Source organism: Trichechus manatus, unplaced genomic scaffold (assembly GCF_000243295.1).
Source record: "Trichechus manatus latirostris isolate Lorelei unplaced genomic scaffold, TriManLat1.0 scaffold00038, whole genome shotgun sequence".
NCBI classification, from domain to species: Eukaryota; Metazoa; Chordata; class Mammalia; order Sirenia; family Trichechidae; genus Trichechus; species Trichechus manatus.
In genome coordinates this window covers 5,170,324-5,197,440 of record NW_004443974.1, presented here as the reverse complement: position 1 = coordinate 5,197,440, position 27,117 = coordinate 5,170,324, and the positions used below count along the sequence as shown (strand labels likewise).

The following is a 27,117-nucleotide window of genomic DNA, read 5'->3' as shown; positions in this document are numbered from 1 at the left end:
CTGGTTTTTCATTCCGTGTTTTAGGGCACTTAAAGTGGATGCCAACACCTGTCTTTCTTTTCTCCCATTCTCCCAGCCTGAATTCTCTGCTTACTTCTTGGCTTCATACTTCTTCAAAGTTCTGTCTCACTGCCATCTTCATGACTGGTGTACCTCTTCCCCTCTTCCCTCCTGTTATTAAAACAGCTCCTGCGAATACAGAGAAGCCTTCTGTGGTTGATAAGAAAAGTGATAGTATCCCTTGACCTGTTCAGTCCCTGTGTCCTCCACAGAAAGGAAAAACTGAAAAGGAGGAAGACACTGGATACAGAAAATAGGAATTATGACACAGAAGGTGAAGGGAATTCCCCAGGATGATAGGGAAAGCAGTCACAGAATGATAGTTGTGTGGACCAGATGAGAAAACAAGTCCAGACAGGAGGAGCTTAAAAGGCTGAGACTTCTTTCAGAAGATGAAATTGATACGATACCTGAACCTTTTTGAGAGATTGAATCAATGGGAAGTACCTTGAAAACTAAGCAAAGAGAAAAAACAAGACATTAACTCCAGAAAAAAACAGTTGTGCAGGAAAGGGAAACTAATTATACTTCACTACATGGCTTAGATTTGAATAGCATTTACATATTCATGATGATATAAAATTTGATATTGATCTAACCAAAATTACGATATAAATACTTTGGAAAGATGGACATATGTATATGACAGGCGCAGGGGAAGGAAAGAAAACTAAATCCTCTTCCATAGTGGAAAGTCGATAGATAATGCTCAAAACTGAAAAATCAAGAAGTAACTATACAAGCATATGATTTAGAAACATGGAAGTAGATACCAAAATACTCAGCCAAAAGAACAGTTGCCTTTGAGGAGGGAGAAATTGGAAGAGGTGAGCAGGGGTTGCCCTTTTTTGGAAATGAATCTGGTAGAACTATTTGGCTCTTTAAACTTTCGGCCAAGTGTAACTTTGATTAAACACAAAACAAAGGAAAGCAAACAAGCAAACCAAAAAAACCACAAATACATAGCTAGAAAAACTAAAAAGAAAGTGAAAGAGCAAGAGCTAGAGAAGAGAAAAACAGGTTAAAATTTTTTACGTGTAGTTCCTGTTTGTATTTTTGAGAAATGTGTTCTATGTTTTTACAAGGAAAAAGTTGGAAGGATATTCGTACCGAAATACTCTTATCTTCGGATTAAGAGTAATTTTTCCCTCCTTTTTTATACTTTCCTGACCTTTTTGCAATGGGGTAATGTAAAAACGGCTTGGAGGCAGTGTATGACCTCCTCTAACCCCACAAGGAGGAAGGAGAACCAAGATCAGCAGCGGAAAGCTGACTCCCATGAGGCAGAGGTCAGACAAGCCCCCTCTCTCCGCCGTCTTTACCAATTCTGACACCAACTGTCCCTCCCACAGCACTCTGTACTGAGTTCAGTAATTCATTGCAATGGTCACACAGAACTCACAGACCATACTCACAATTATGGGGCTTGTTAGGGAAGTAACAGTTAACAGTTCATGCTCAGGAACACTCAGGATACAGTTCTTCCATCAGGACAGCCTCTTCCCCACCTTGCTTGCAGGCACACCTCTCCCTGGCCCTAAGCCCCTCTTAAAAGGCACTCAGCTTTCTCTCTTTGTGGGCTGGGAAGCCCACCACGCTGTCTTCCTGATGCCAGGTCTCTCATGCATGTGTGCTCGCTCTCTCTAAGAAATGCCTCTCTTAAGGCAAAACTGACCAGTCTCCTTGTTAGGCCACAATTACCCTATCACCTGGTACCACCCAATCACCTGAATGGGGGTTACAAGCCATGGCTAGAAAAGCCATACACAAAAGTAATTAATCGCACCACAAGCATTACCTTTATAATCAAACAATAATGCTATTTGATATTACAGAAACAGGAAATAATTAGAAATGAGGGAGGAAAACTGTGTTCAAAGATGTTCATTACAGCATTATTTAGTAACCGTAAAAAGAAACAACCTGTCTAGTAATTAGGAAATGGATAATAAATTATGGTGCATATACCCAGTGAAATATTTTACAGGTGTCATTTTTAAAGAGGCTCTAAAAGAGCTTATACTCATGTCATATGGTTTTCACCTTTAATCATTTGTACCATTGGCTTAGAATGCCCTTTTTCTTCCTTCCCCTTTCTTTTCATTGTCATTTACCTTAACTGTTACATCTTTCAAGAAGCCCCTCTGACAACCCCCACCGTCACCTACCCACCTATACTCTCACTTCCATCCCAACTGTGTGAGCTACCCCTGTTCTTTGTTCTCACAATAATCTGAACGGATACTCTATGTCTGCACCTACCACCTAGTATCATAATTATCTGTTTTTCTCTTTAACTCACTAAACTTCAACCTTCTTGAGAGCTGGGGTGGGGTCTTACTCATTTTATCACTTCAGTACAAAGCATAGGGCATAATATATATTATGTGCTGAATAAATGTTTGCTGGATAAAATAATGAGTAACGTGGAAAATACTTGTGTTACTATGTCAAGTAGATTAGGGAAAGTGATCTACACTTCAGGGTTGTTATGAGGATTAAATGAGAAAATTCGTGTAAAACAGCTAGCATAATGCCTAGCACATAGATGTCCAGTGAATGGTAAGAATAAACTGTTGGTGATCATGCTAATAACAATAATAAGACTACATTTTTTGTTTTCAACAGATAGCCCCAGTACAGGCCTTGGACCTTGTGGATGGATTTTGGTGGCTGTGTCATTCTTATTCACAATTATAACTTTCCCATTATCAATATGGATGTGCATAAAGGTAAAGAATATTTCATTTGCACCTGGAAAGAGGTCAGCTCCTACCTACATAAACCCACTTTGTGCCATGTGCATGAGTGTGTGAGAGAGACCCTACTGGCCTGTAATTCTTTTTCCTTCATCTCTCTTTAGGTAAACTCACTCTATTATTTCATCTATTATAATGGAATCTGAAAAATTCTTTTTAACCATTGTTCAATCAGTCCTTCCCCATTGGGTTAAAATAAGGATTACCATCTAAAATATTCTGGAGTAAGGGATCTCTGTAAGATGGTCTTGTGAGAAAGAGTTCTCCAGAGTCAGAATGTCTAGGTTTGGTTGCTGGCTCCATTGTTTACTGGGTGACCTTCGACATGTTTCCACCCCTGTGGAATGGAAGGAAATAACAGAACCTACTTCATAGGGTTGCTGTGAAGACTTATGAATTAATGTGTCTAAATGTGATTATCACAATGCCTGGCACATAGTAAGTGCCCCACAAATACTGGTTATTTTTTTCTCTAAGGTTCTTAATACTTCAATAAATGACTATCATTTATATATTACTAAAAAGATAAAATATGCTCCAAGCATTTCCAGATAAATTTGTTATTATTATAATTGAAGGAATGAGGAGAAAAGTTATGAGGACTTTAGTGTTTTTTTTTTTTTTTTTTCTGTTTAAGCCATTTCTTAGCTGTGTGGCCATTCCTCAAAGCCACGGTTTCCTCCTCGTAAGATGAGAATAATCAAACCTGTTTCGCAAGCAGGTTATCAGGACTTAGGATGTTAGGATGGAAGTGCACTGCCCGGTGCCTGGCACATGGTGGACAAGCCAATGGCAAGCAGGAAGCTTTTTCAATATTCATAACCCTAGCAGGGGCTCACCTTAGCCAGCAGTTGGCCCTGGTGACACAGTGGCTAAGAACTCAGCTGCTAACCGAAAGATCGGCAGTTCGAATCCACCAGCCGCTTCTTGGAAACCCTATGGGGCAGTTTTACTCTGTCCTGTAGGGTCACTATGAACCAGAATCCACGTGACAGCAACGGATTTGGTTTTTGGTATATAATTAAATAATAATGTTAACAGTGAAGTGAGGTTATGGATTTGTTTTTGTATACTTCTGTATGCTCTCCAAGTTTTATACAGTGAATATCTATTGCATTGATAACCAGTGAAAAAAATTAAAAAACCATAGTAAATAGGTATCATGCTTGTGGAGGTGGTAATTAAACATTGCATATGTTATTTATAGATGTTATATGGATTATACAGAAAAAGCAAGATAGGCATCTTGTTTAAAGCAGAGATACTGTATATTTAACATATTTAGTATATATTTAAGAAGTTATGCATGTAAGTGTTTGTATTCCTCATGTTGAATTATTGTGGGTTTTTTGTTTTTATTTTTAAATTCTAGATCATAAAAGAATATGAAAGAGCCATCATCTTTAGATTGGGTCGCATTTTACAAGGAGGAGCCAAAGGACCTGGTCAGTACTAGGATTCTGGATTGTTTGTCTGGAGACTGACATTTTTCCTTTTTATTGATGTGATTTCCCTGATGGGGGTCTCTTCTCTTTTGTCCTGGAAAAGAGTACGTGTAGCAGAAGTTGTATAACAATAGCAGTGGTGCAAGCCAGGTTTACTTCAGTCATCTTTGCCTTTCCTCTCTTCCCCTCCCCTTCCTGTTTGAGCTGTTAAGATTATCTTAGTCCAGGAATAATTTACGAAATGGAAGGTATAAGGTGGAGGCAGGGCAAAGAAAGAGGACTAAAGTAGCAGTGAGAGTCGCTGCCAAAGAAGGGCTTTCAGTCATTCATTTGACAAGTTTTGATCAAGCTTCTACTGTGTCAGCAGTTCAAACCCACTCAGCAGTGCCATGGAAGGAAAGCCTGGTGATCTGCTTCTATGAAGATGATAGCCAAGAAAACCCTATGGAGCAGTTCTACTCTGTAACACTTAGGGTCACCGTGAGTCGATAGCAACGGTTTTTTTTTTTTTTTTTTAATGTTCTAGTAGAAGAATTCTGGAGACTACTGGGAATGCAAAGGAGACTAAAACAGAGCCCTACCCTCAAGTATTTTACTTTCTAGTAGGGGGACACCACAATCCCATGCAGTAAGTGTTATAATGAAGTAATCACAGAGAGCTGTGGGAATCCAGAGAAGAGTGACTGACCCAAACTAGTAGGATGATACAAGGCTTTTCTGGAGGTGACATTGAGGCATGAAAATGTGTTAGCCAGAGAAGAGGTGTTCCAGCAGAAACAGCAACAAAGCAATGTAGAAGAGAGCATTGCAGGTTCAAGGAACTGCAAGTAGCTCAGTCCACTTAGAGTCCGGGGTGTGAGGAGAGGGGAAGGGCTGAAGAGGTAAAGGTGGGAGGAGCAGACCGTGCAGGACTTTGTACTTTAGGAAAGATTCCTCTGCTTGCAGCTTAGAAAATGGATTGTAGCAGAGAAGCTAGAAGAAATAGAAAGATGGCATAGGAAGAAATTGCCATCTTTGGGAAGAATTATGCGTGGAGAGATATAAGGAAATGAAATCCACAGGCCTTGGTAGGGACAGTAAGATGTGGGAAGTGAACAAGAAGAGTCAAGCATAACATTCCTGGCTTCTGGCTCATAGGGGGCTGTTTACTGAGATGAACTGGAGCCTTTCAGTTGATTAGGTTGGTTCTATTAGAATTGAATGGCGAAGTGAACTGACCAGGTGCCTGTGTCTCTTTATAATCTTCCACGGATCTTTGTTGCAGGTTTGTTTTTTGTTCTGCCGTGCACTGACAGCTTCATCAAAGTGGACATGAGAACTATTTCATTTGACATTCCTCCTCAGGAGGTAAGGCCGTCTTTTGCTGTGAATAACTGAGATAAGGTGTGAAAATGCTTTGCAGCGAGAGGCAGTGTAGTATAGAAGTTAGAGCACAGGCTTGAGAGCCTGACTGCCTTCACCATTTTCTAGCTGTGTGAGCTTGAGCAAGTTCTTAACTTCTCTATGCTTCAGTTTCCTCATCTATAAAATAGAGGTTATAATAATAGGACCTACTTTATGGGGTTATTTTGAGGATTATATGAGAAATTATATGTAGAGTGCTTAGAATAATGCCTGGCAAATAGTAAGTGCTATATAAGTGCTTGTTGCTATTATTATTGTTATTATATGTTAACGTTAGCATCATCATTGTCATCCGGATCATTTTTACTACCACACTGCTTCTCAATAGAAAATCCTACTTGGCACAATATTCCTCCTTCTTAAAGTTCTTGATTTTATTCTAAATAATTGGTTAGAAGAATTAGAAGCTGTTCACTTAGTATTTCAGATAAACCATATACTATTAATGCTTTATATTAGTAATTATTTTGTGATTTTTCAGAGTACTTCATATATATTTTCCTGGCAGTTGAAACTCACAGCAGAACTTCTAGAAAGTATACAGGTGCAGTGGGACAAAGGGGTTCCTCCAGACTACAATGGCAGAGCTGGGACTGAAGTCCAGCTCTTTGGATTCCGGGTCCAGTGTTTATTCCTCAGCTCCATGCTCCATGCGTTCTACATTAGCTCCATTGTGGCCCTTGACGAAGTGACAGCCATCTGGTACCTGTATCTTAGGACACATAATAACCAATGATGAAGTGGGGGACAAAAGAATACTGTCAGTGTTTCCTGGCCAAAGGGCCGGTGCTCAGCAGGGTGGTGGAGCCTGGCCATGTTGTCTTCTCTTGTCACAAAATCCAGAAACCAGCTCAGGAACTACCTGCTGGTACCGATCCAAGTTATTGGTGACATCAGACTTTATAACCCAAACACATCTATTGATGCCAGAAATAATTTTTGTCCACAGCGAAAGAACAAGACGAGAGCATTGCTGTGTTCTCTGCATGTTTTCCCATCTTCCAGAGAAGACTGACTCTCAGAAGGAGCCCCTTTCAGGGCAGCTAGGAACTCTTCTGGCCCTTCCCTCTGTAAACAATGCAGACATCTGGCAGAGTCGCTGTAAGCTTCTGCCTTCCAGCTGAGCTCTCCTGTCCTGCAAGCTGCTAAATGCGAAGTGGTTTGGAACTTGGCAAGCAATCCTTTTTCCAATCGCCTGTGAACTTACTGGGAAGGGAGATAAACACCCTGCCTATGATAAACAGTAGGCAGAGAGGCCATGCTCTAGGGAGCTCTGGCTGTGGCAGAGTCACAGTGGCAAGAATTTGTCTAGGAATGATGCACATTGTCTCATCACATTACGGGAAATGATTAATTTTCACACAAGATGGTAACGTACATTTATTTACAAATTCCCTACTTTCATCCAAGTTAGAAGTATTTTTAGATTACTAAAAAAAGGATTCCTGCTTTGATGCCTGGCATTGCTGATCAGCTGTGTAATAACATTGTTGTGTAAATGGAAACTGCTATTTACACAACAAATAGTTTCTATTCCCTTCCATTTACACAGCTCTTTGCACTTTCAAAAGTCGTTCAAAAACATCTATTTGATCTTTGCAGAAATTTGGTTGAATTGGGCAGTGTTATTAGCCCACCTCACAATGAGGAATCTCTAGGTCAAACAGTTTAAAAGCCTTATAGAAGGAGGTACAGGCAGACCTGGAACTACAATTCAGGTCTCCTGACTCATTCCATTGCTCTTCATCAGTCAATATATCCTAGGACCCCCAAAACAAACAAAAAAAGACCTTATTGCCATCGAGTCAATTCCAACTCATAGCGACCCTATAGGACAGAACAGAACTGCCCATAGGGTTTCCAAGGCTGTAAATCTTCACAGAAGCAGACCGCCACATCTTTCTCCCACGGAGTGGCTGGTAGGTTCGAACCACTGACCTTTCTGTTAGCAGCCGAGCACTTAACCACTGCGCCACTAGGGCTCCTTTCCTAGGACCACATTTCATTTCAATTAATCTCTCATTTATTGACCACCTGCTATGTATCAAGCACTCTGCCAGTGCTAGAGATACAAACACACACACACCATCCCTGCCCCCAAAATCATAGTCTAATAGAGAAGTAGACATAAATAACTAATGTCACTGCAGTGTAAGGTACAGTGGATGTGCAAAGGGAAGAGTACTTAACCTCTGCTGAACATATCAGGGAAGTTTCACAGAGAAAGAGACACTTGAGCTGTGTCGTGAATGATGAGTATGACGGTTCCAGTCAGTTGTTGTGAGGGAGAGAGGAGAGGACATCTAGGCAGGGATACCTGTATTAAGGCTGGGGGCATGGACATGGTGTATGTAGGGGACCTGCATGTGGTCTGATGTGGCCGTGTGTGCATAAGGAAGTGGGGAGAAATGAGGCCAGAGAGATATTATTGTAGGGCCAGGTGCCAAAGGACGGGTATACTATACTAAGGAGGACTTATCCAGAAGGCAGTAGGGAGCCATCGAAGCATTTTAACCAGGGATTACTGAAATTAAGACTGAAGTATTAAAAAATCACTGTGGCATAAGTATAGAGGATGGATTAGAAATAAAGTGAAATGGTTTCTTTTTGTCTTAAATTAGCTTAGTATAGTTAACCAAGTTTATGTTTTACTCAAAGTTAACACCATTATCCAAGATGAAGAAATAATAAAATCCAACTGTTACACAGCACTTCTCATGTACCAGGCACTATTCTATGCACTTAATTAACTCATTAATTCCAGCAACAATCTTGTAAGGTAGATACGGTTATTAATCTCTATTTTATGGAGGAAACTGAGTCCCAGAGAGGTTAAGTAACTTGAATTACCATTTTGCGAGAGCCTCTCATTCAGACAACTTTTAAGTTCAAAACAAAATTATTCCATGTTAAACATTTTTATGTAGCATACTGTAAATATTTTTTTACCTGGCCCTTGCCCTATAAAACCATTTCCCATGCACTTTTTGTTCCAATAATAATGCTGTACTAGACCCTCCCATACCTCTGTGCCTTTTCACATACTATTTTCTCTGCCTAGAATATTCTTCTGCTCCACTTCCCACCCTCAGAAAAGTTTTGTCTCTTTCTTCAAGACTCAATTCAAGTGGCATCTCTGCCACCCACAACTGCCCAACCCCTGTCCTTTAAAGTCTCCCTTGCTTCCTCAAGCTCCTTGAAAGTAAGAGCCAAGTCTTTCCAAACCTAATACCCTGGTACCTAGTACAGTGCCTGCTACAGAGTTGCCCCTTAATTAGTATTTGTTGGTTGCTTAAATGAGTTAATAAATTAATGTATTTTATAAAAATTTTAAAGATGTAATTAGTTTTCTGATATCTTATTAAAGAAAATCAGCTAGTGTTTTAAGACGCTGTATGGAATAACCTTTCTGACAGTTGTGTTAAAGAAATCGCTGGTTGACTGGTGTGAAATTGCTTCCTTCATCCTGTAGATCCTTACCAAGGATTCAGTGACGGTCAGTGTGGATGGTGTGGTCTACTACCGCGTTCAGAATGCAACCTTGGCTGTGGCAAATATCACCAATGCTGACTCAGCAACCCGTCTTTTGGCACAAACTACTCTTAGGAATGTTCTGGGCACCAAGAACCTTTCTCAGATCCTCTCTGACAGAGAAGAAATTGCACACAACATGCAGGTGAGGAGCAGTGTTACACACCAGAAGCTGAAAAACGAGGAGTCAATGGTTGTCTGAGAACCCGTTATTAATTCAAGTTGAGGAATCACTGGCCTTTTTTTCTTCATAGCACGGTTTCCCCAAATTTGATAGAAGGGGACTTTTTCACACTAGCAGCTCATGGAATAATAACACTCAGATACATGCATTGTTTTTTATTCCCTCCAGTGTTATTTTTTTTCCCAGAGTTAGTATGAATCTTTTCTCTAGCCTAATAGTTCAGATGCTGTTCAGCAAGATAGCGCAGGTATTGTTAAAGCTTTATTCCATAGAATTCCCTTGTGACTCTTACTCTTTCCCTTTTTAACTAAGTAACAAATGTTAAACCCAAATTAAACCCAGCTTGTTCAAAAAAGATAAGGTGCTATAAATATGAACACCTCTTATTTATACAGACTTCCTTGTGGATAAAATCTATGATCTTATTTGATACCCACAACAACCTTATGAAATAGATGGTATGGTTTTATTCCTGCCATTCTAATGGGAGGAAGTTGAAGCAGAAGGAAATAATATGGCTCACACAGAGTCATGTTTGCTCAGGGATCAACAAACTGCATCATGGGCCGACCATCTGTTTTTGTAGATAAAGTTTTATTGGAACACAGCCACACACATCTGTTTATGTATTATCCACGGCTGCTTTTAACCTACAATGTCAGAGTTGAATAGTTGTGACAGATACCACAAAGAATTACCATCTTACCCTTTATGAAGAAGTTTGCCAACCCTTGCATTAGCTTATTAGTAACAGAATCAGATCAGCTCTCAAACCCCCCATTCCCCAACCCCTACTTCACCATTTTTCTCCTGTTTTTTCCCCCTGTTGCCATGAAGTTGATTTGGATTCATGGTGACTCTATGTGTGTCAGAGTAGAACTGTGCTCCATAGGGTTTTCAATGACTGATTTTTCAGAAGTAGGTCACCAGGGCTTTCTTCTGAGGAGCCTCTGGGTGGATTCGTCTCCAGCCTTTAGGTTAGAAGCTGAATACATTAACCATTTGCACCACCCAGAGACTCCCCTTCTTCTATAGGATAACTATATAATTCTCCTCCCATGCCTTATCTGCTCCAAATCCCAATGAATACAGCCACTATAGGCATCTGGGCTGGGGCTGAACAATTTTAGCTTACCGTCTCTCTTTCTAACAGTGTACTCTAGATGATGCCACTGATGACTGGGGAATAAAGGTGGAACGTGTGGAAATTAAGGACGTGAAACTCCCTGTGCAGCTCCAGAGAGCTATGGCTGCAGAAGCAGAAGCAGCCCGGGAGGCCCGAGCCAAGGTAATCTTTTTTTTGTTTTAAGCTTGTTTTTCTTATTGCATTTTCTTTTGTAAATACAAGAAATAAGACATGTTTATTGTAAAAAAATTGAAATAATTCTGAAACATTTAGTAAAAGTGAGAGGTGTCTCTTACCACCTCAAATCCTATTTCCCCAGAGACCACCACTCTTAACAATTGTTGGATTATTGTCTTGTTTGTTTTATAAAAGTAGGCTTGTACTATACACATTGTTCTGCACCTTACTTTTTGCACTTAATAATAGTTAATGGCCATATCAGTATATATAGTTACTTCCTTCTTCTATGACTGCATGTTTCATAGTTTATTCCTGCAATTCCTAATTAATGGCAAATTAAAAATTCTGACTTTAGAGTAAGTAGGCAGTCTCATCAATTTGCCACCATTCATTCCTTGCTTGTTTTTGTCTTCTCTTTCATCGTCTTTTTTCCTGTGGTTCTTCTTCCTTCTTACTATTTCCTTTTCCTCTTATTTTCTTTCCTTTTTCCTTTTATCACTTCTCTTTCTTTGAAATCTGCCTTTTATTCTCTTTGTTTTCATCATAATCCCTGCCTATGCCCTAACCCTGCATGGGTGACATAACCTCTATGCTGAGGAAATACTTGTTAACCTAACTTTAAAAAGAGAGTCTATTGAGATGATAACACATAAGGATACAGGGATATCTCACCAAACCCAAGGGCAGGAAGTAGAGTCAGGCCTCACCAGGATTGGAAGCAGGAACTGGGAACCAGAAAACAGTTAAGACTCAATGGAGCTAATTATTCCATTTCCTGGGCCACGTCTCACTATGGATAGCTTTTGGTGGAGAATGTCAGACTCTCAAGTTTACACATCTTCCCAGTTGAACACTAGAGGAGACAGACTGGCCCTAATCCCAAATTCACAGAAGAGACTCACCCCAACAAGGCTAGCATTAATCCAAAAAACACAAAATAATAAATGCTGGAGAGGTTGTGGAGAGACTGGAACACTTACACGCTGTTGGTGGGACTGTAAAATGGTACAACCACTTTGGAAAACTGGCAATATCTACTACAACTGAAGATATATGTACCTTATGAGTCAGCAGCTCCACTTGCCCATCAACGTACGAATGGATAAACAAATTATGGTATATCCATACAATGGAATATTACACAACAATAAAGAACAACAATGAAGCTGTGAAACATCCTATAACCTGGTGGAAGCTGGAACTTATTATGCTAAGTGAATTTAGTCAGTCACAGAAGGACAAATACTGTATAAGACCACTATTATGAGAAGTCAAGAAAAGGTTTAAACACAGAAGAAAACATTCTTTGATGGTTACAGAGGTGGGGAGGGAGGGTGAGGGTTATTCACTAACTAGATAGTAGATAAGAATCATCTTAGGCAAAGGGAAGGACAGCACATACTACAGGGGAAGTCAGCACAACTGGACTAAACCAAAGCTAAGAAGTTTCCTGAATACAATCAAATACTTTGTGGGACAGAGTAGCAGGGGTAGGGTTCTGGGGACTATGCTTTCAGGGGACATCTAGGTCAACTGGCATAACAAAGCTTATTAAGAAAATGTTCTGCATCCTACTTTGGTGAGTGGCATCTGGGGTCTTAAAAGCTTGCAAGCAGCCATCTAAGATACATCAATTGGTCTCAACCACCTGGAGTAAAGGAGAACGGAGAACACCAAAGACGCAAGGAAAGTATTAGCTCAAGAGACAGAAAGGGTCACATAAACCAGAGACTTCATCAGCCTGAGACCAGAAGAACTAGATGGTGCCCAGCTACCACCAATGACCGCCCTGATAGGGAACACAACAGAGAGTCCCTGATGGAGCAGCAGAAAGATGGGGTGCAGAACTCAAATGCTAGTAAGAAGACCAGACTTAATGATCTGACTAAGACTGGAGGTAGCCCGGAAAGCATGGCCCCTGCATTCTCTATCAGCCTAGAACTAAAACAATTTCCGAGGCCAACCCTTCGGACAGGGATTGGACTGGACTGTGGAACATAAAGTGATACTCGTGAAGAGTGTGCCTCTTAGTCAGGTAGATACAAGAGACCAAAGGGGCAACTTCTGTCTGGAGGTGAGATGGGAAGGCAGAGAGGGTTAGGAGCTGGTTGAATAGACATGGGGAATCGGGGGCAGAAAGGAGGAGTGTGCTGTCGCAGAATGGGGTGAACAGTTAGGGTCACATAACAATTTACGTATAAAATTTTGTATGGGAGACTAACTTGAAATGTAAACTTCATTTAACTACAACAATAAGAAAAAAAAAAAAATTCACGGAAGAGAGATACTCTTTGGTCCAGCTTTGGTCAAAGGGCCAAGTCAGATATTGATAAGATCTCAAGCCCCATGCCTGTGAATGGAGTGGAGGAAGAGGGATAGTTTTCATAGGAGGGGTTGCTGTACAGGAGCAAACCAATTTCTTGTTTTTGTTGTTGTTATTAGAAAAAAATAGTAGGTGGTGCTAATTGACTCTTCTATTCCACACTTCTATTAGGATGCCCTTTAAGCCACAGATTGGTCACTGTAATTTATTAGCCAGCACCAGATAGAGTATTAGCTTATTTATTTGCACAGTGCCTCCAGAATTTTCTATTAACAATAATTTTCAGGCTTTCCTAATGTGGTAATTGATGTTTGTGATGATGGACCAGTGATATTGCAGAATCTTCATGTGCCTTTGAGAGAAACCATCACATTTAGAAGATTAAATTATATTTATGATAATGTTCTTAAATATGCCCTACTATAATCTAATTATTTTAAAAATTAGAGATTGCTTTTACCTAAAATATATAAGTAACCAAAAACTCCATTTCCAAACCATATTGAATAATAGAATTTACCATACATAGACTACGTCGAATATCAGAGCCAGAAGGGTCCTTAGAGATTATCTCCTTAAGGTGGAAAATACCTCGCCCAGATGTTGCCACTCTGCCCTCCTATACCCATGCCAGTAATTAACCACATCACTGTTTTCCACTAAGCTTAGACTTGGCCTCAGAACCCTTCTACAACACTCCTGTTAACAACCATTGATTGCTTGGAGCTGGCCCTCAAAAGGAAACTTGTTTGCTATCCTGCTATTCAGATGAAAAATTGAAGCCCAGAAAAATTAAGGGATTTCCTCAAGGTTACAGAGTCAATTAGTGGCAATGGAAATTAGAACTCCCCTCTGCTCCACATTGTCTTCTCTGAGACTTCCCAGGATGAGCTGAGCCTCTTCCACGAGCATTCTTGCCAGTTTGGAAAGAAGGTTCCTATCTTCCCTTGCTGACAATAAGAAATGATAAAGGAAGCCTGTTGGAATTCTGAATTACTGTCCTCCCTCGTGGATGAGGCTCTAGGGCTAGTCCGGAAACAGTCTTATTGACTAGGGCAGTGGCTGTCTGTCTTTAAGGTGAAGGTTAACACTTGGAACCACAGTGAGCCTAGGCCTTGTATAAAATACAGTAATCCTGCAACAACCATAAGGCTTATATTCAAGTTTTCATAAAAATAGGGGTCATAGTTTCTTCAACAAATAAATTACAATGGAAGAGAGAGTGAATGAGTCTATAGATTAAGAGACTTCAGAGAAAAACTCAAGTTCACTAGCCATCAGGGAAAAGCAAATTTAGATCACAGGCAGATGCCACACTAGACACCCACCAGAATGTCAGGCATACCTACATACATAAATAATAAATATATTTATAAAAACAAACAAACAGTAAATAACTAATTGTGGGTGACAGAGGAACTAGAACTCATACTCTGCTGGTGGGAGTATAAATTGGTACAACCACTTTGGAAAACTGGCAATATCTACTACAACTGAAGATATATGTACCTTATGAGTCAGCAGCTCCACTCCTAAGAATGTATCTAACAGAAATGCACTCATATGTTTATCAAAAGGCATGTGCTAGAATATTCCTGGCAGCCCTTTATAATTGCCCCAGATTGGAAACTACTCAAATGTCCATCACTAGTTGAATGGATAAAGTGTGGTTTATTCCCATACAAATAATATACAGCAAAGAGAATGAACAGTCTGCATATAAATGCTCACAAACATAATGTTGATTGAAAGAAGCCAGTCACAAAAGAGGACAGATACTCCTAAGAATTTTTATACAGCATGCTAGCTGAACCTCCTTTTAAAGTTTTTTAGACCAGCCCTTAATGGCTTGAAATGCAAGGTCTTTTGCGCTTGCATTCTCCCTTATTTCCTTTTCATAACTCTCATAAAAATGCCTGGCACAGGATCATATTTCTAGACCTAGTCTTCCATTAATTGAGCAGGCATAGTGCAAAAATGCAAAAGATCACCTTTCTCCACCCTTCCCTCTGACCAGCCCATATCGTCTGCAGAAGGAGAGAAGCTGATGTGAGTATAATCTCACATACATGAAAATACCTGATTAAAAAGGAAGGTCTGTAAATATAAGCAGTTTGATTGACATAGGATTACAGCATATTTAGCAAAAGCCCCATATGCCCACAAGTAGATTGCTTTGCTCTCTAAGATCCTATCAACAGGGTATACTTGGCCTATATTTAGACAAAGCCAGTTTTCACATCTTTGGCAGCTTGCTCAGAGCAGCTTTTCTGTTAACAAAATGGGTGCCCAGCTGATGGATCTTGCTTCCCAGTCAAGAGATTGCGTATTGATTAGTAGGGGGAGATGAGATATCTTTGCGGTTGGTCCATGTCCAGATAAAAAAGTGGACATCTGAGATGATATGGAGAAAAATCAGAGCCTGTTTTTGTCATGGCAGGTTTGTTTATGCCTGCTCTACAGTGCTTACCTGGGAGTACAGTTACATGGTTGTCACTGAACATATCTGGCACTTTCCGCTTCTCAGCCCTAGGTAGTACCTAATGGTTTGCCTTGGTCAATTAAGGTGTTTATCCTCTAAACTGGGTTCTTTCTCTCAGTGATTGCCATATCCTGTAACCCTTATCTCAGTTAATGGCACTACCCATGTGATCTAAACCTAGAAACCTGGGGCTCAGCCTCTATTCCCCTCTGCTCCACATACCCAGTCAGTCTCCAAATTCTGTTGAGTCTTCCTCCTGAAGAGCTACCAAATCCATTTCCTCCTCCATCCCTACTACCAGTGAATCTCACCAACCTCTCTGAAGCAGTTCCACTAGCTGCTCTCAATCTCTTATCTTCAAATCTGTCCTCAGACTTCCATCAGAAGGTTTTCTAAAACTAGATCTGATGCAGTTATTTATCTACTTAAAAATCATTCAGTGGCTTCCATTGCCTATAGAAGGAAGACCAAATGCCCTGGCCTTCCTAGCCCTTTGGACCCTGGCCCCTGTTCGTCCTCTACTTTTCCCCTCTTCCTCCCACAGTACTGAGCCACTTATACAGTTTTCTAGAATACACCAGTTTTTTTATACTCAAATTGTTTTTTATGTGTTCTACCTGAAGTATTTTTCATCATCTACATCCAAATAGGAAACCTTTCATCCTTTAATATAACCACTTCACCTCACCCTCTGCAAAAATTACTTTCCTCTCTGTGCCAGCACTCGGACTGGTAGATATATCTGTTAATCATATTTATCACACTGGAAGAAAATTATTTGTTTCTATGTCTGTCTTCTCTACTTGATCAGGAGCTCCTTTAGGGTAGGGATTCCACTCATTATTATCCCTATCTCTTACACAAGACTTAACACCTAGAAGGTCTGCAAAGTTTGCTGTATAAGTGAATGAAATTCCATTGGTCATAAGACCATTGCTTCCAACTCTGATATTTACAGGAGTATTATGAACTGTTAATACTGAACCGTTAATGTTTTGAGATCCATTAAGGACAACCTGGTGAAACTGTACTTTTAATCTTGATGGTATCTTTACACCTTTTCTTCTCCTAGGTTTATTAATTAAAAGTAACTGTCTCAATTTAACTTCTGAACTTTGTTCGTCTTTTATTATGGTGAAAATATGCATGCCAAAACACCTTCTGATTCTTTTATGCATTAAATTGGCTTCAAAAATCAGGTCTTAACTTGTCATTCACCATTCCTGTATAATAGCCTCCATTTATAAATTCAATATTTACTATACCTCAGTCTTCCTCACAGTGGTCCTATAAGCAGTTGTCTCATTTAAAGTATGAGAAACTGAGGCTCAGAGATGTTAAATAAGCTGTTTGGGAACATTCAGCTAGTAAGTGTTAGATTTGGGGTTTGAGCTTAATTAAGATCTTGTAATTCCAAAGCCCCTCCTCTCTCTACCACTCCAGTGATCTTCAAAATTTTTTTGCCTGTGTAAGCTCTAAAAGAATTTAGAAAAATTATATATTCCCTCACACATTGTAAGTTAACATTTAAAATTTTTCATCATGAGTTTGTGTACTTGCAAAGTGTATAATTCCTGGTATGTTGGAAATATTGACATTTTAAAATAAATATTAACAATTCTTTTGAATGTATCCAGTGAAATCTGAATAACAATGATTTAATCATCCATTAAAAAATATATGAATGAGATCTTTTTCAACAGTCAGAAATTTTATCTAATCTATTTTGTTATGAATTACTTTATTACCCTACTGCAACACATTTAGTTGAAGAGTTTAAATTAGTTCTTTAAATTTCCTATGACTGCAAACAGGAACCCTGGTTGTGCAATGGTTAAGCGTTTGGCTACTAACTGAAAGGTCAGTGGTTCAAACCCACCAGCTGCTCCACGGAAGAAAGAATGTGGCAGTCTGCCTCCGTAAAGATTGGCCTTGGAAACCCTATAGGGCAGTACTACTCTGTCCTGTAGGGTTGCTATGAGTCGGAATCAACTCGATGGCAATGGGTTTGGTTTGTTTGCTTTTTTATTTTTATTTTTTTTACAAACAGGATCTAAATATTTCAGAATTTCTTCTAAATAAGAAATAAAATTTTACTAAAAATGCTTCTGTTAATGAGATGAGTGAGGAATTAATTCATGTATTTGTGGATGGCTATTATTTATTGCTAGAATGAGACAGGATTCAACATCCAATTCTATTGCTATTTTTCATTTTTATAGATAAATCAGTAGATGGAAATGGAAGTTTTTATTAAAGTAATATCATGCAATTCTTAACACTGAATTTATGTGTGAAAAAATCATACAGTGATCTTTCATTAACAAATATTTTTAAAGATCTATCAGCTTTCAGTTCATAAGGTCCTCTTTCCTTTCTTTGTCTTCCCTCTGCCCATAGAAATCAAAGAATTGGAAATCTACCCTGACTTCCCAAAGGATTTGTCATTAGAGCCATTCACTGTCTCAGCACCCATTATGAATTGTCCCTTTGTTGGTATCCTGGCAAGTGGGAGAAGGGCCATAGTAAAAGAGGATGTCTGGACTTCAGGCACATACTCAGTCAGGCAAATCAGATTTAGGAAAAAGAACAGAAGGAAACTGAGTACCACCTGAGGTATACATACCCCAGTTTGAAGACTGCTGCTAATGACAAATCCTTTGGTAAGTCAGGTGGATTTCCTACACCATGCTGCTTTCTCCAGTTTTACTTCTGTCTTCCACTGTTCCATAGGTCATTGCTGCTGAGGGAGAAATGAATGCATCCAGAGCTCTGAAAGAAGCCTCTATGGTCATCACTGAATCTCCTGCAGCTCTCCAGCTCCGGTACCTTCAGACACTGACCACAATTGCTGCTGAGAAAAACTCAACGATTGTCTTCCCTCTGCCTATAGATATGTTGCAAGGCATCGTAGGGGCAAAACACTGAGCCACACAGGCCAAGGCAGAGATGAGTCTCCCCTGCAAAGGATGAAGTAGGGTACCAAATTAGCCTTTAACCCATAAGGAGAGAGTAGGGCAGGGAAATTTGAATTTTCTCCCTCTCTTTCCTTTTCCATATATTGAGTTTGGTGTTCTTAGAATGTATAATCATAAAAACAGATGAAAGAATTTTTAGCTTGTAAATACTGAGAGAGAGAGAGATTGGTGAATTAGACATCTCTTGCTCTTCAAAATATGTAAAAGTTCTTATTTTTAGATCATTATGTGGTAGGTTAAATCCCTCTTCTTTTGGCTTCCATTGAGTCATTCTTCACCCTGTGTCAGCAGCCAGGCCAAAGGCAAGAACAGAGGCTTTAAGCACCACCTGACACTCCTAGCTGGATAGATGCTCTGCAGAAAGCTATCGCCTTATGCTGCAACCTGCTTCTCCGGGCCGTATGTGCCTTACTTCCAGGGAACCTTAATTGAAGGAAATGTCCTCAGTGTCTGTTTTCTTTTTGAACCCAAACCATGTTTCAAAATAATCCCCACCTGAGAGTAGGCATTTTCTTGCCTGGACCTGTCAGCATTAGAGGAAATGGTCAAGACTTACAAAAACATTACCCTAACCCTTCAAAGACCTTCAAGCCTACTATTACAGAGTTCCTTTTTAAAATAATGTATGTATCTTTTTTTTTTTTTAAACTTTTTTGAGCCTCCTTTTTGAGTAAATGATTCCTCTGTGGTCTGCCTTTCAAACCAGCTAAATTCTTGTCCCAAAGTGCTTGTTTCTCACTTTTGCCTATTTTCGTATATCAGGTTTTAAACAGTTTTGATTTTTTAAATAAAATTTTCTCAAATTTCTATAAACAGTTGTTTGTATACCCATTTGAATAGCTCAAGAACTAACATACTTTTAAATATCTTCAAAAAACCATTATATTTTACTGTCTGCATGCTATTAACTATTGTACATTGAGAAATATGTTGGTTACCAACTCATTCATTAAGTAATATAAGGAATTCACAATATATTGAGCACATGGTGTCTAATTAGCTTGAATAGATGCTGTCAAACTTAGGATATCTATATAGATTCATAGATTTTTTTTTTTTTTTTAAATCCCAATCTGCAGGTAAAGATAGAAAAAGATAGTAAGTCATTTTCTCTCATGTATGTTGATGCTGAAAGAGGAAGAAGTGGTCAGCTTCTCTGGATTGCCATTTCTTAGTCTGTAGTATTAGGAAGCACCTTCCATGTCACAAATGCCTGTAATTTGAGCAACCTGGCATTCTTCCTGTTGGTCCAGAAAGCTGGCTGGTGGTGACAGTTGTAATACTTCCTCTTTGAGGCTCTGCATTTACCTAGAGAAGTCTAAGAATAGTGGCTTCCTTACCTAGAGCCACCTTCCCCATCTATCCTTAGCTAGATCACTCTCTGTCAATCCCAGTCTATAAGTGTCCCCTCCCCCGCACCCCATTCATAAGCTTGTTTTAGAAAGCGTGAACCACCCTCTCTTCATATATCCAGATCCCCAACTGAGTTTATTGAAGGTATATGGAGCATTTTGACTGAGAACTCAAGTTGCATTTATATTTTGAATTTTAAGTGATAGTTTTTTCTGTTTTGTGAAGTGCCTCACCTTGACTACTGATGACCAGGAAACAACCCCATATCCTGGTTGAAAATCTCTTCTCAGACATAGAGTAACAATGCTTTTGGTTCCTTGAGTTTGTGTATCTCCAGATACCAAACCACCTTTGCCTTCTTGCCTTGTGAATCCATAGCCCAATAGGTTGGCATTAAATTGCTTGGGAGGAAGGAAGCATAGAATGAGCTCTAGGATGAGAGTGTTAGTGCAAGAGTCTTTTTCCAAGTGGCCTCCCTTTCTAATGGCATCCCATAAAATAATAAAGTATGTACTTTTACTAATTTTCTTTGGGTGAGAATCTGTTCCTGCCTGCGTTTAACGTGTGTGGATTTCATTTTTCAGAGTGATGCACCATATACTCCAGTCCTCGGCTGGCTGCCTTGCTCCTTCTTGTGCTTTCAGTTGCCAGAGGAAGGGAAGAGGCTGCAGTTGCCCATGTGACATCTCCCATGTCCAAGCTCCCTCTGGTGCATCTGCCCATGCATTTTCCTGGGGGAGTTTGAGATCCATATACCCCCTGAAATCTTGGCTGGCTTCACTTTCTTTTGCCTTCCTCCAGATAGGACGGTAACCCACTTCTTGCTGTCACTCAGCTAATAACATAGGCATACCCTCTACTCTGTCGTATAGGGTTGCTATGAGTTGGAATTAACTTGAACGCACACAACAACAACCCTCTACTTTTAAGTAGAGAAATCAATGATATAAAACCAACATGTGTTACCTGCAACATTCTACCTTTCAAGAACCATCCTGAATTAATGGCTACCATTTATGGGGTATCTAGCCTTGTGCTAAAGCACTTATAGATACATTCAATCATTTTATCCTCAGAACAGCTTGATGAGATAGATACTTTTATCATCCCCATTTTACAGATGAGGACACCAAGACTCGAAGGTTAAAATTTGCTCAAAGTCACATGGTTGGTAAAGAGCAGAGCTGGGATTCAAACCCACATCTGTCTGATGCCAAAGACTTCTAAGGTGTCTAAATGTATCTTGGTGTGTATACTAGCAGCCAGCACTGCCTCCATACGCATACCACCACCAATCATTTTATATGTAGATCACAACTTTTTCAAAACTGTCAAAGTTCATTTGACTAGTGGAACTGTGTATCCATGCCCAAGCAGGCCCTAAACTTTAGTTTTGAGCCATCTGATCTAGGCCAAAGTTCAATACAAATGAAAGGAGTAGATGTGGGTATTTGTAACCACGACACTAGCCTGAGTGGGAGGAAACCAGGGTTCCATGGATCTTAAGGTTTACATAGTCCTTTAATCCTAACAATGCCAGGTCTTGCTAGCCCAAGGTCACTCAGCTAGTAAATAGTGAACCCAATACCTTTCTTACTCACCAATGATTTTCAAACCTTTAGCAGCAGACTCCTTTTTTCAAAGGAAAACTGTATACTTGTCTTCTACTAGCATAAATTCTTAAGCTGAAATGTATGACATTTACTTAATATAAAGTTAGTCAATGAGAACAATAAGGCTGTTTTGGGGGGGGAAATGTTTTAATTGGAGTTATAAGACAGTTGTAGTCTTAAGGCTGTACATTTAATTTCTCCATTTTGTTTCTAAGTGTGTGATTTTTATTACCACTTAAAAAATGGAATTTTAATCAAATACTTGTACAATTACTGAAACATACAAAATTCTACCAATCACAATTTGAAAATCAATGCTCCTAAATGCCTTTCCCTCCCGCTATACCATTGAACTTGTAGCATGACCTTAGATAAGTCATATCCCCTTTCTGACCCTCATTTTCCTGACCTGTAAAATGAGGAGGCTGTATTCTACTACTTGGGTCTCAGACCTTTTGAGAATGTGTTGGAAGCTAAGGAGCTTTGTCTTTGAAAATTGCATAGAGTGGCGTGCACACACACATTTTCATACAATTTTAGAGGGTACATTGACCCCACCAACAAGGCTATCCAAAAACTTAAGAACGACTGGACTAGATAATCTAAGATTTTTTTCTAACTTCAAAGTAGAAACTTCAAGGTAGGAGTGAAGGAGAAGGCAAAGGGAACCATAATATTGAGTGCTGAGAATTGCACCAAGGTAACTTTAAATACCTTTCATTTCCATTTACAATCCCAATTGTGTTGACCAGGCCATGGTAAAATCCCTGGATTCTTTGGGGGTAATTAATGATGGTCTGTTACTGTGACGCTGATAACATCTACAGCAGCTGGGGGCTCAGAAGAGGTTGAGATTTGCCTAAAGGATCCACCTTGCTAATAGAATGCCACTCTTTTCAGTCCACAATGTAGCCAGAAGAGTCTGATGAGAAAGGAGATTGAAACCACTGACAAAGCTGAGCCTTTAGAAATCTCTAAAAACTTAGTAACCATGTGGCAATTGGGAATCTTTCCTAAAATATTCTGGTAAGAATTGGCTGGAAATTCAGCCTTCTGAAAATTATTAGATGCCCCAAGTCTGAAGGAACCATTACTCTTAATAATTGTTTTCAGCATCTAGCCCAAAAAAAATCTCCAACAAAATGGCTGCCTACCCAGCATCCATTTACCCCCTTTCTCCTTCCTGGGACCATGGCTTTTTTTTAGTACCTCCCCCTTAACAATTCTCACCTCAGAGAAAAAGAATTAACCCTCAACTGCTGGGGCGAGCCTAATTAGCCTATGGATAATTCCATCCTCTAGCCCATGATTCAAGGAGCCCTGGTGGCACAATGGTTAAGCACTCAGTCGGCAGTTCGAACCCACCAGTGGTTCCAAGGGAGAAAGACTTGGTGATCTGCTCCCATAAAGATTACAACCTAGGAAACCCTATGGGACAGTTCTGTTCTGTCCTATAGAGTCACTATCGCTGGAATCAACTCGATAAACACACAACAGCCACCCATTCATGATTCATTCAGGAATAGTCATGTAACCCAATATGGGCTCTTGAGACCTGAGGAAAGGTTTTCTGTGGACACTTGTCCTGGCATTTTATAAGGATTTGTCCACTCCAGGAGATGATGAAGTTCAAGGTTTCCATAATTAGGAAAAGAAAATATGTGGTTAAAGTGATACTGTTCCTGAGTTGCTATTTTGTCTTTTAGAGAGAAATAGGAAGTCAGCAACTCAGTTGCTCCATGCAATTTCTTTTTTCAGGGCACTGCAGAGCTCTCTCTGAGGCTACAGCCATACCCTTTCATACCAGTGTAAACTGAAGTTACGAACTCATGGGCAGGTCCACCTACAATTGGACCTCCCACAGGCTTCCAGGATGTGAACTGGCTTTGTCTAGACAGCCTCCACCAGCTTCTAGCAAGGCCCTAGAAGCTATGGGTGGTAAATGCTGCTTTTGTTCTAAGACTGCATTTCTCAAGTTGTTGCTTTGATTATGAAAGCAATCTTATGAGGTCAAAAAGGCCAAATGTTGCAGGATCAAGTCTAACCCCTTAGCAAGGCCCTTCTTGAACTGACCCCTGCCTACCTCGCAGCTTCCAGAATCAGCACTCCCCTCTCTGCTCCAGCCACACTGGGCTGAGGTCAGTTCCTGAACCCCTTCACACACCCTGCCTCCCAACTTGCTGCTCCCTCTGCCACCGAAGGTGACTCCCCTCCCCCTCCACTGTTCACCTGGAAAATTCTTTCTCCATCATGCCTGTGATGATGAGTCAGAATCTCTGGAGGTAGGGCCCCTGGGGAACCTGTACTTTTAAAGAGCTCCCTGGGTAATTCAGGTGATCAGCAGCTTTGGAAACAACGATGTAAACACACACACACCAGACACACACCCTTCCCAAAACATAAACCCTGCAGCTGGCTTTTGTTCTCCTACCGTCATTTGCATGACAGCTTTCACTCCATGACTTGGGGTGGGGGGGGTGGGGGGGGGCTAAGGGGTGGTGGCATGGAGTGGTAGGGGGGTGGGGGGAGGAAGGTGAGAAGAGACCAGAAGGATGGAGGGAAGGGAATGGGGTCTGACTCCTAGCAGTTTCCTTGGAATGGTTTGGATCTACTATGGAGAAAGGTTGAGCAGACATTGATGGAAATGTCCAAGATGGACTTTGTGACATGTGAGAATGATCAGAGATTCAGGGTCCAGGTGACAAAGTGGGGCACAGAGGAAGTACCTGCCCTACACCCCAAAGGTTGTAAACTTTGAGAGAATCCTAGGACAGCTCTTGTGATGGTAGCTGCGGCAGTAGAGACATTTAGCCAAATAGCTTTGGGGAAGTAGATATGAACTCATGGGAAGCAGAAGAAGAGAGGAAGGTCTAGGCAGATGTTAGAGGGTGTGGCAGCCAGGAGAACACACCTTGCAGACTTTCTAGACAGAGAATGTAATTGACTAAGGGCCCCAGCTGCCCGCTTTGAAGTCCATCCCACCTGTGCTCCAAGGTCACGCGTGCCCCCTGATGATTGAGTATAGCAGGGAGACTAAGACACACCCGCTCCTTTGTTGGCTGACTTTGACTTTTGTTCAAGCACACTTTGATTTTTGCTCAGACTCCCTGATAGCTTTGCTGAAACTTCCTGGACTGCAAGGCAGTCTCGGACACTTCCCCCCAACCTCCTCTCTCTCTCTCTCTCCCTCACTTGGGGTCAGACTTGCATCTCCGTCTGATGGCTCTCCCAGCCTTCTCCAGCCCCTTTCCTATTTCGTTTCACACTTTCTCCTAATAAAATCCTTGTACATTTCATCTCATCTTGGCATCTGCTTCTGGGAGGATTAACACACAGGGTAAATGTAGCTGATCCATTGGTTCACAGGCCCATTCGAGGTACCTCTGGATATTCTCAGAATTTTCAGGGACATACTCTGGAAGAGCAGAGGTGACTTATTACTATTAGGTGGGTAGGGGCATTCGCGTGAGGAAACTACTGAGGCACACTTGGCTAACACACTCCAAAAGCTTTTATTGAATTAAATCTCCAAAGCACAGATATTTGAGACAATTTGCAAGGACCCTGAGTTTTTGCAGGGCTGTTTTTGGCTAATGTAAAAAAACAAACACACACACCCGAGTTGCCCTGCCCGCTGTAGGGTCTCTCTGAGGGATGGACAGTTCTAAAAGGCACTGACCAGTGACGTGTGGGTCCTGCCCTTCCTCAGGTTCTCAGCGCAGCTATGGCCCTGTCCAAGGGGTCCACAGACCAGTAGTTGTCATCCCATCCGAGGAACCAGCCCACAAAGGAGGGAGGCTCAAAGCCTTGCTTCACGAGGGTGATGGTAGTCCGCCTATCCCGATTGGCTGGGTCCGTCTCGATATACCGCTTAGCTGCAAACACACGAGGAAGAAAAGGAAACCCCAGGGATTTTTAGTGCCTCCCTCACCAGGGAGAGGGCAGTTCAGGGCAGGGGTTCCAAAACACGGTGTTTGGTCCTAATGTCCCTACTGCCTGCCACACCCCTGCCCTGGACACCACCATCTGTTACTGGCAATGACACCCATGAGTCCTCCACCATCCTGCCCAGGAATCAGTGCCTAGGAAGGGACAGGTCATGGTTGAACTTCTTGCTTCATAAAGCTCTTAGTCCCCACTTTTCTCTTGCTGTCCCCTATTAAAGAATCAGCTGCTGGGGTCCCTGCTTCCACAGCAGATCTATTCAGCTACCAGGGATCTGCATTCCAACATCTGAACCCTGGGGGCATTCTGGGAACTTGAAGTGGTATCCCCTCCCCTGTTATATCCTGGAGCTTTCTGAAGGAGCTGATCTGTCCTTGCATCACCCCAGGTAGGCCCTATGGGGGGCTTCCCACAGATGCAGAGGTCTCCAACCCATAGATGTGACTCCCAGCCCTGTGCAGGAAGCAGCTCCCACTACATTGCATGAAACAGACCCACAGACAGACTTGGGTCCTCACCAGAGGTCAAGGCTTCTGTCTTTTCCTCTTCTTCAGAATCTTTTCCAACCCAGACAAAGACCTGGAGGTGAGATGTGAAATAAAAGGTGCGTGAGATGTGATGACCGAATTTGGTGCTGGAGGGAGAATGGGGGGGACCAGGTGCTGGGCTGGATGAAGCCCTCAAACGACAGAGCCCATAGACTATGTCTGGGATTATCTGGAAATGAGGTTGCAAACTGGTGACCTACAAACATGTTTTATTTGCTCACCCACCAGCCAATGTTGGTTTGCAATGTCTTTTTAAACAAATTTAGTTACCAACTGATCACGTAAAAATCACTATTTCTAACTTCTACTGAAAAATTGGGCTTCACCCTGGGCCTTCACCCTCACTTGGATAAAGCTGAGTAGTAGCTGCTCCTTTAGATGGGCAGTTTCAGTTTGCCAGGTGCCATCAAGCGCTGAGTTTGAGATCCCTCTCTAGAAGTTCATGAATTATTCCTTGAAAGGTATTTATTTATTCAAAAAATGAAGGGCCAACATATGCTCACTCATTTCATTCAACAAATATGCATTTAGAGTCTACTATGTGCCCAGCCCTGTGTGTCTTGGACAACATGGGTCTGAGACTTGGTATACAAACTGAACTCACCACCATCACCGCCATTTTGAGCCTTATTACAAGTTTTGTTACATAAAACAAATCTATTAAACTGATTTTTATGTATCATCTGTTTTTATGTATATCAAAAATATGATTTTAAAGAGCACCTATCATCGATTAAATGGTGTTAGACAACAATACCACACTTTATTTATTTACAAATGTGTTCCTATTAAACTGGAAGCCCCTCCAAGAGCTTTATTTTGCTCATCATACGATTCCTAGCATTCAGCAGTTTCGCTGGTAGACAGTGGTACTTAATTAATATTTGCTGAGTAATGAATAAACAGACGAGCCAACAAATCAATTAGCCAATGGATCAGTCAATGATAACAGCTGAATGGCTCAAGGTGCAAACGTTTAGGCACTGATTATACACTGGGGGGCGGGCGAGGGAATCCCAAGCAGCAGCCGTGTGGATAGAGGGGAGTCTTATGCTTTATGACCAGCCATCTATAGCCCTGACAACTCTGGGAGAAGTCAACTTGATAAGAAGGGGTTATTGACTGCCACCTCCTAAGAGAATGTAAGCCCTGTGAGGGTAGGGAAAGGTCTACTTTATTTGCTGCT

General features: G+C 40.9%; 2 protein-coding genes across 9 annotated transcripts in view; one reads left to right on the top strand and one right to left on the bottom strand.

Annotated features, from left to right (window-relative positions):
• STOM (stomatin) overlaps window positions 1-20,348 on the top strand; it is a 35,269-nt gene extending 14,921 nt beyond the window's left edge. For all 3 annotated transcript variants that reach the window (XM_004375619.3, XM_023730672.1, XM_023730671.1), the window contains 6 exons: window positions 2,689-2,792; window positions 4,192-4,264; window positions 5,529-5,611; window positions 9,141-9,344; window positions 10,537-10,671; window positions 18,228-20,348. In XM_004375619.3, the coding sequence (XP_004375676.2) occupies window positions 2,689-2,792; window positions 4,192-4,264; window positions 5,529-5,611; window positions 9,141-9,344; window positions 10,537-10,671; window positions 18,228-18,422 (794 nt within the window). In that variant the 3' untranslated portion in view covers window positions 18,423-20,348. The remainder of the gene's footprint in view (window positions 1-2,688; window positions 2,793-4,191; window positions 4,265-5,528; window positions 5,612-9,140; window positions 9,345-10,536; window positions 10,672-18,227) is intronic.
• Window positions 20,349-24,931: 4,583 nt separating this feature from the next.
• GSN (gelsolin) overlaps window positions 24,932-27,117 on the bottom strand; it is a 68,884-nt gene continuing 66,698 nt past the window's right edge. For all 6 annotated transcript variants that reach the window (XM_012555314.2, XM_023730667.1, XM_023730668.1 and 3 more), the window contains 2 exons: window positions 25,902-25,962; window positions 24,932-25,313 (listed from right to left, as the gene is read on the bottom strand). In XM_012555314.2, coding sequence (XP_012410768.1) covers window positions 25,144-25,313; window positions 25,902-25,962 — 231 coding nt within the window. In that variant the 3' untranslated portion in view covers window positions 24,932-25,143. The remainder of the gene's footprint in view (window positions 25,314-25,901; window positions 25,963-27,117) is intronic.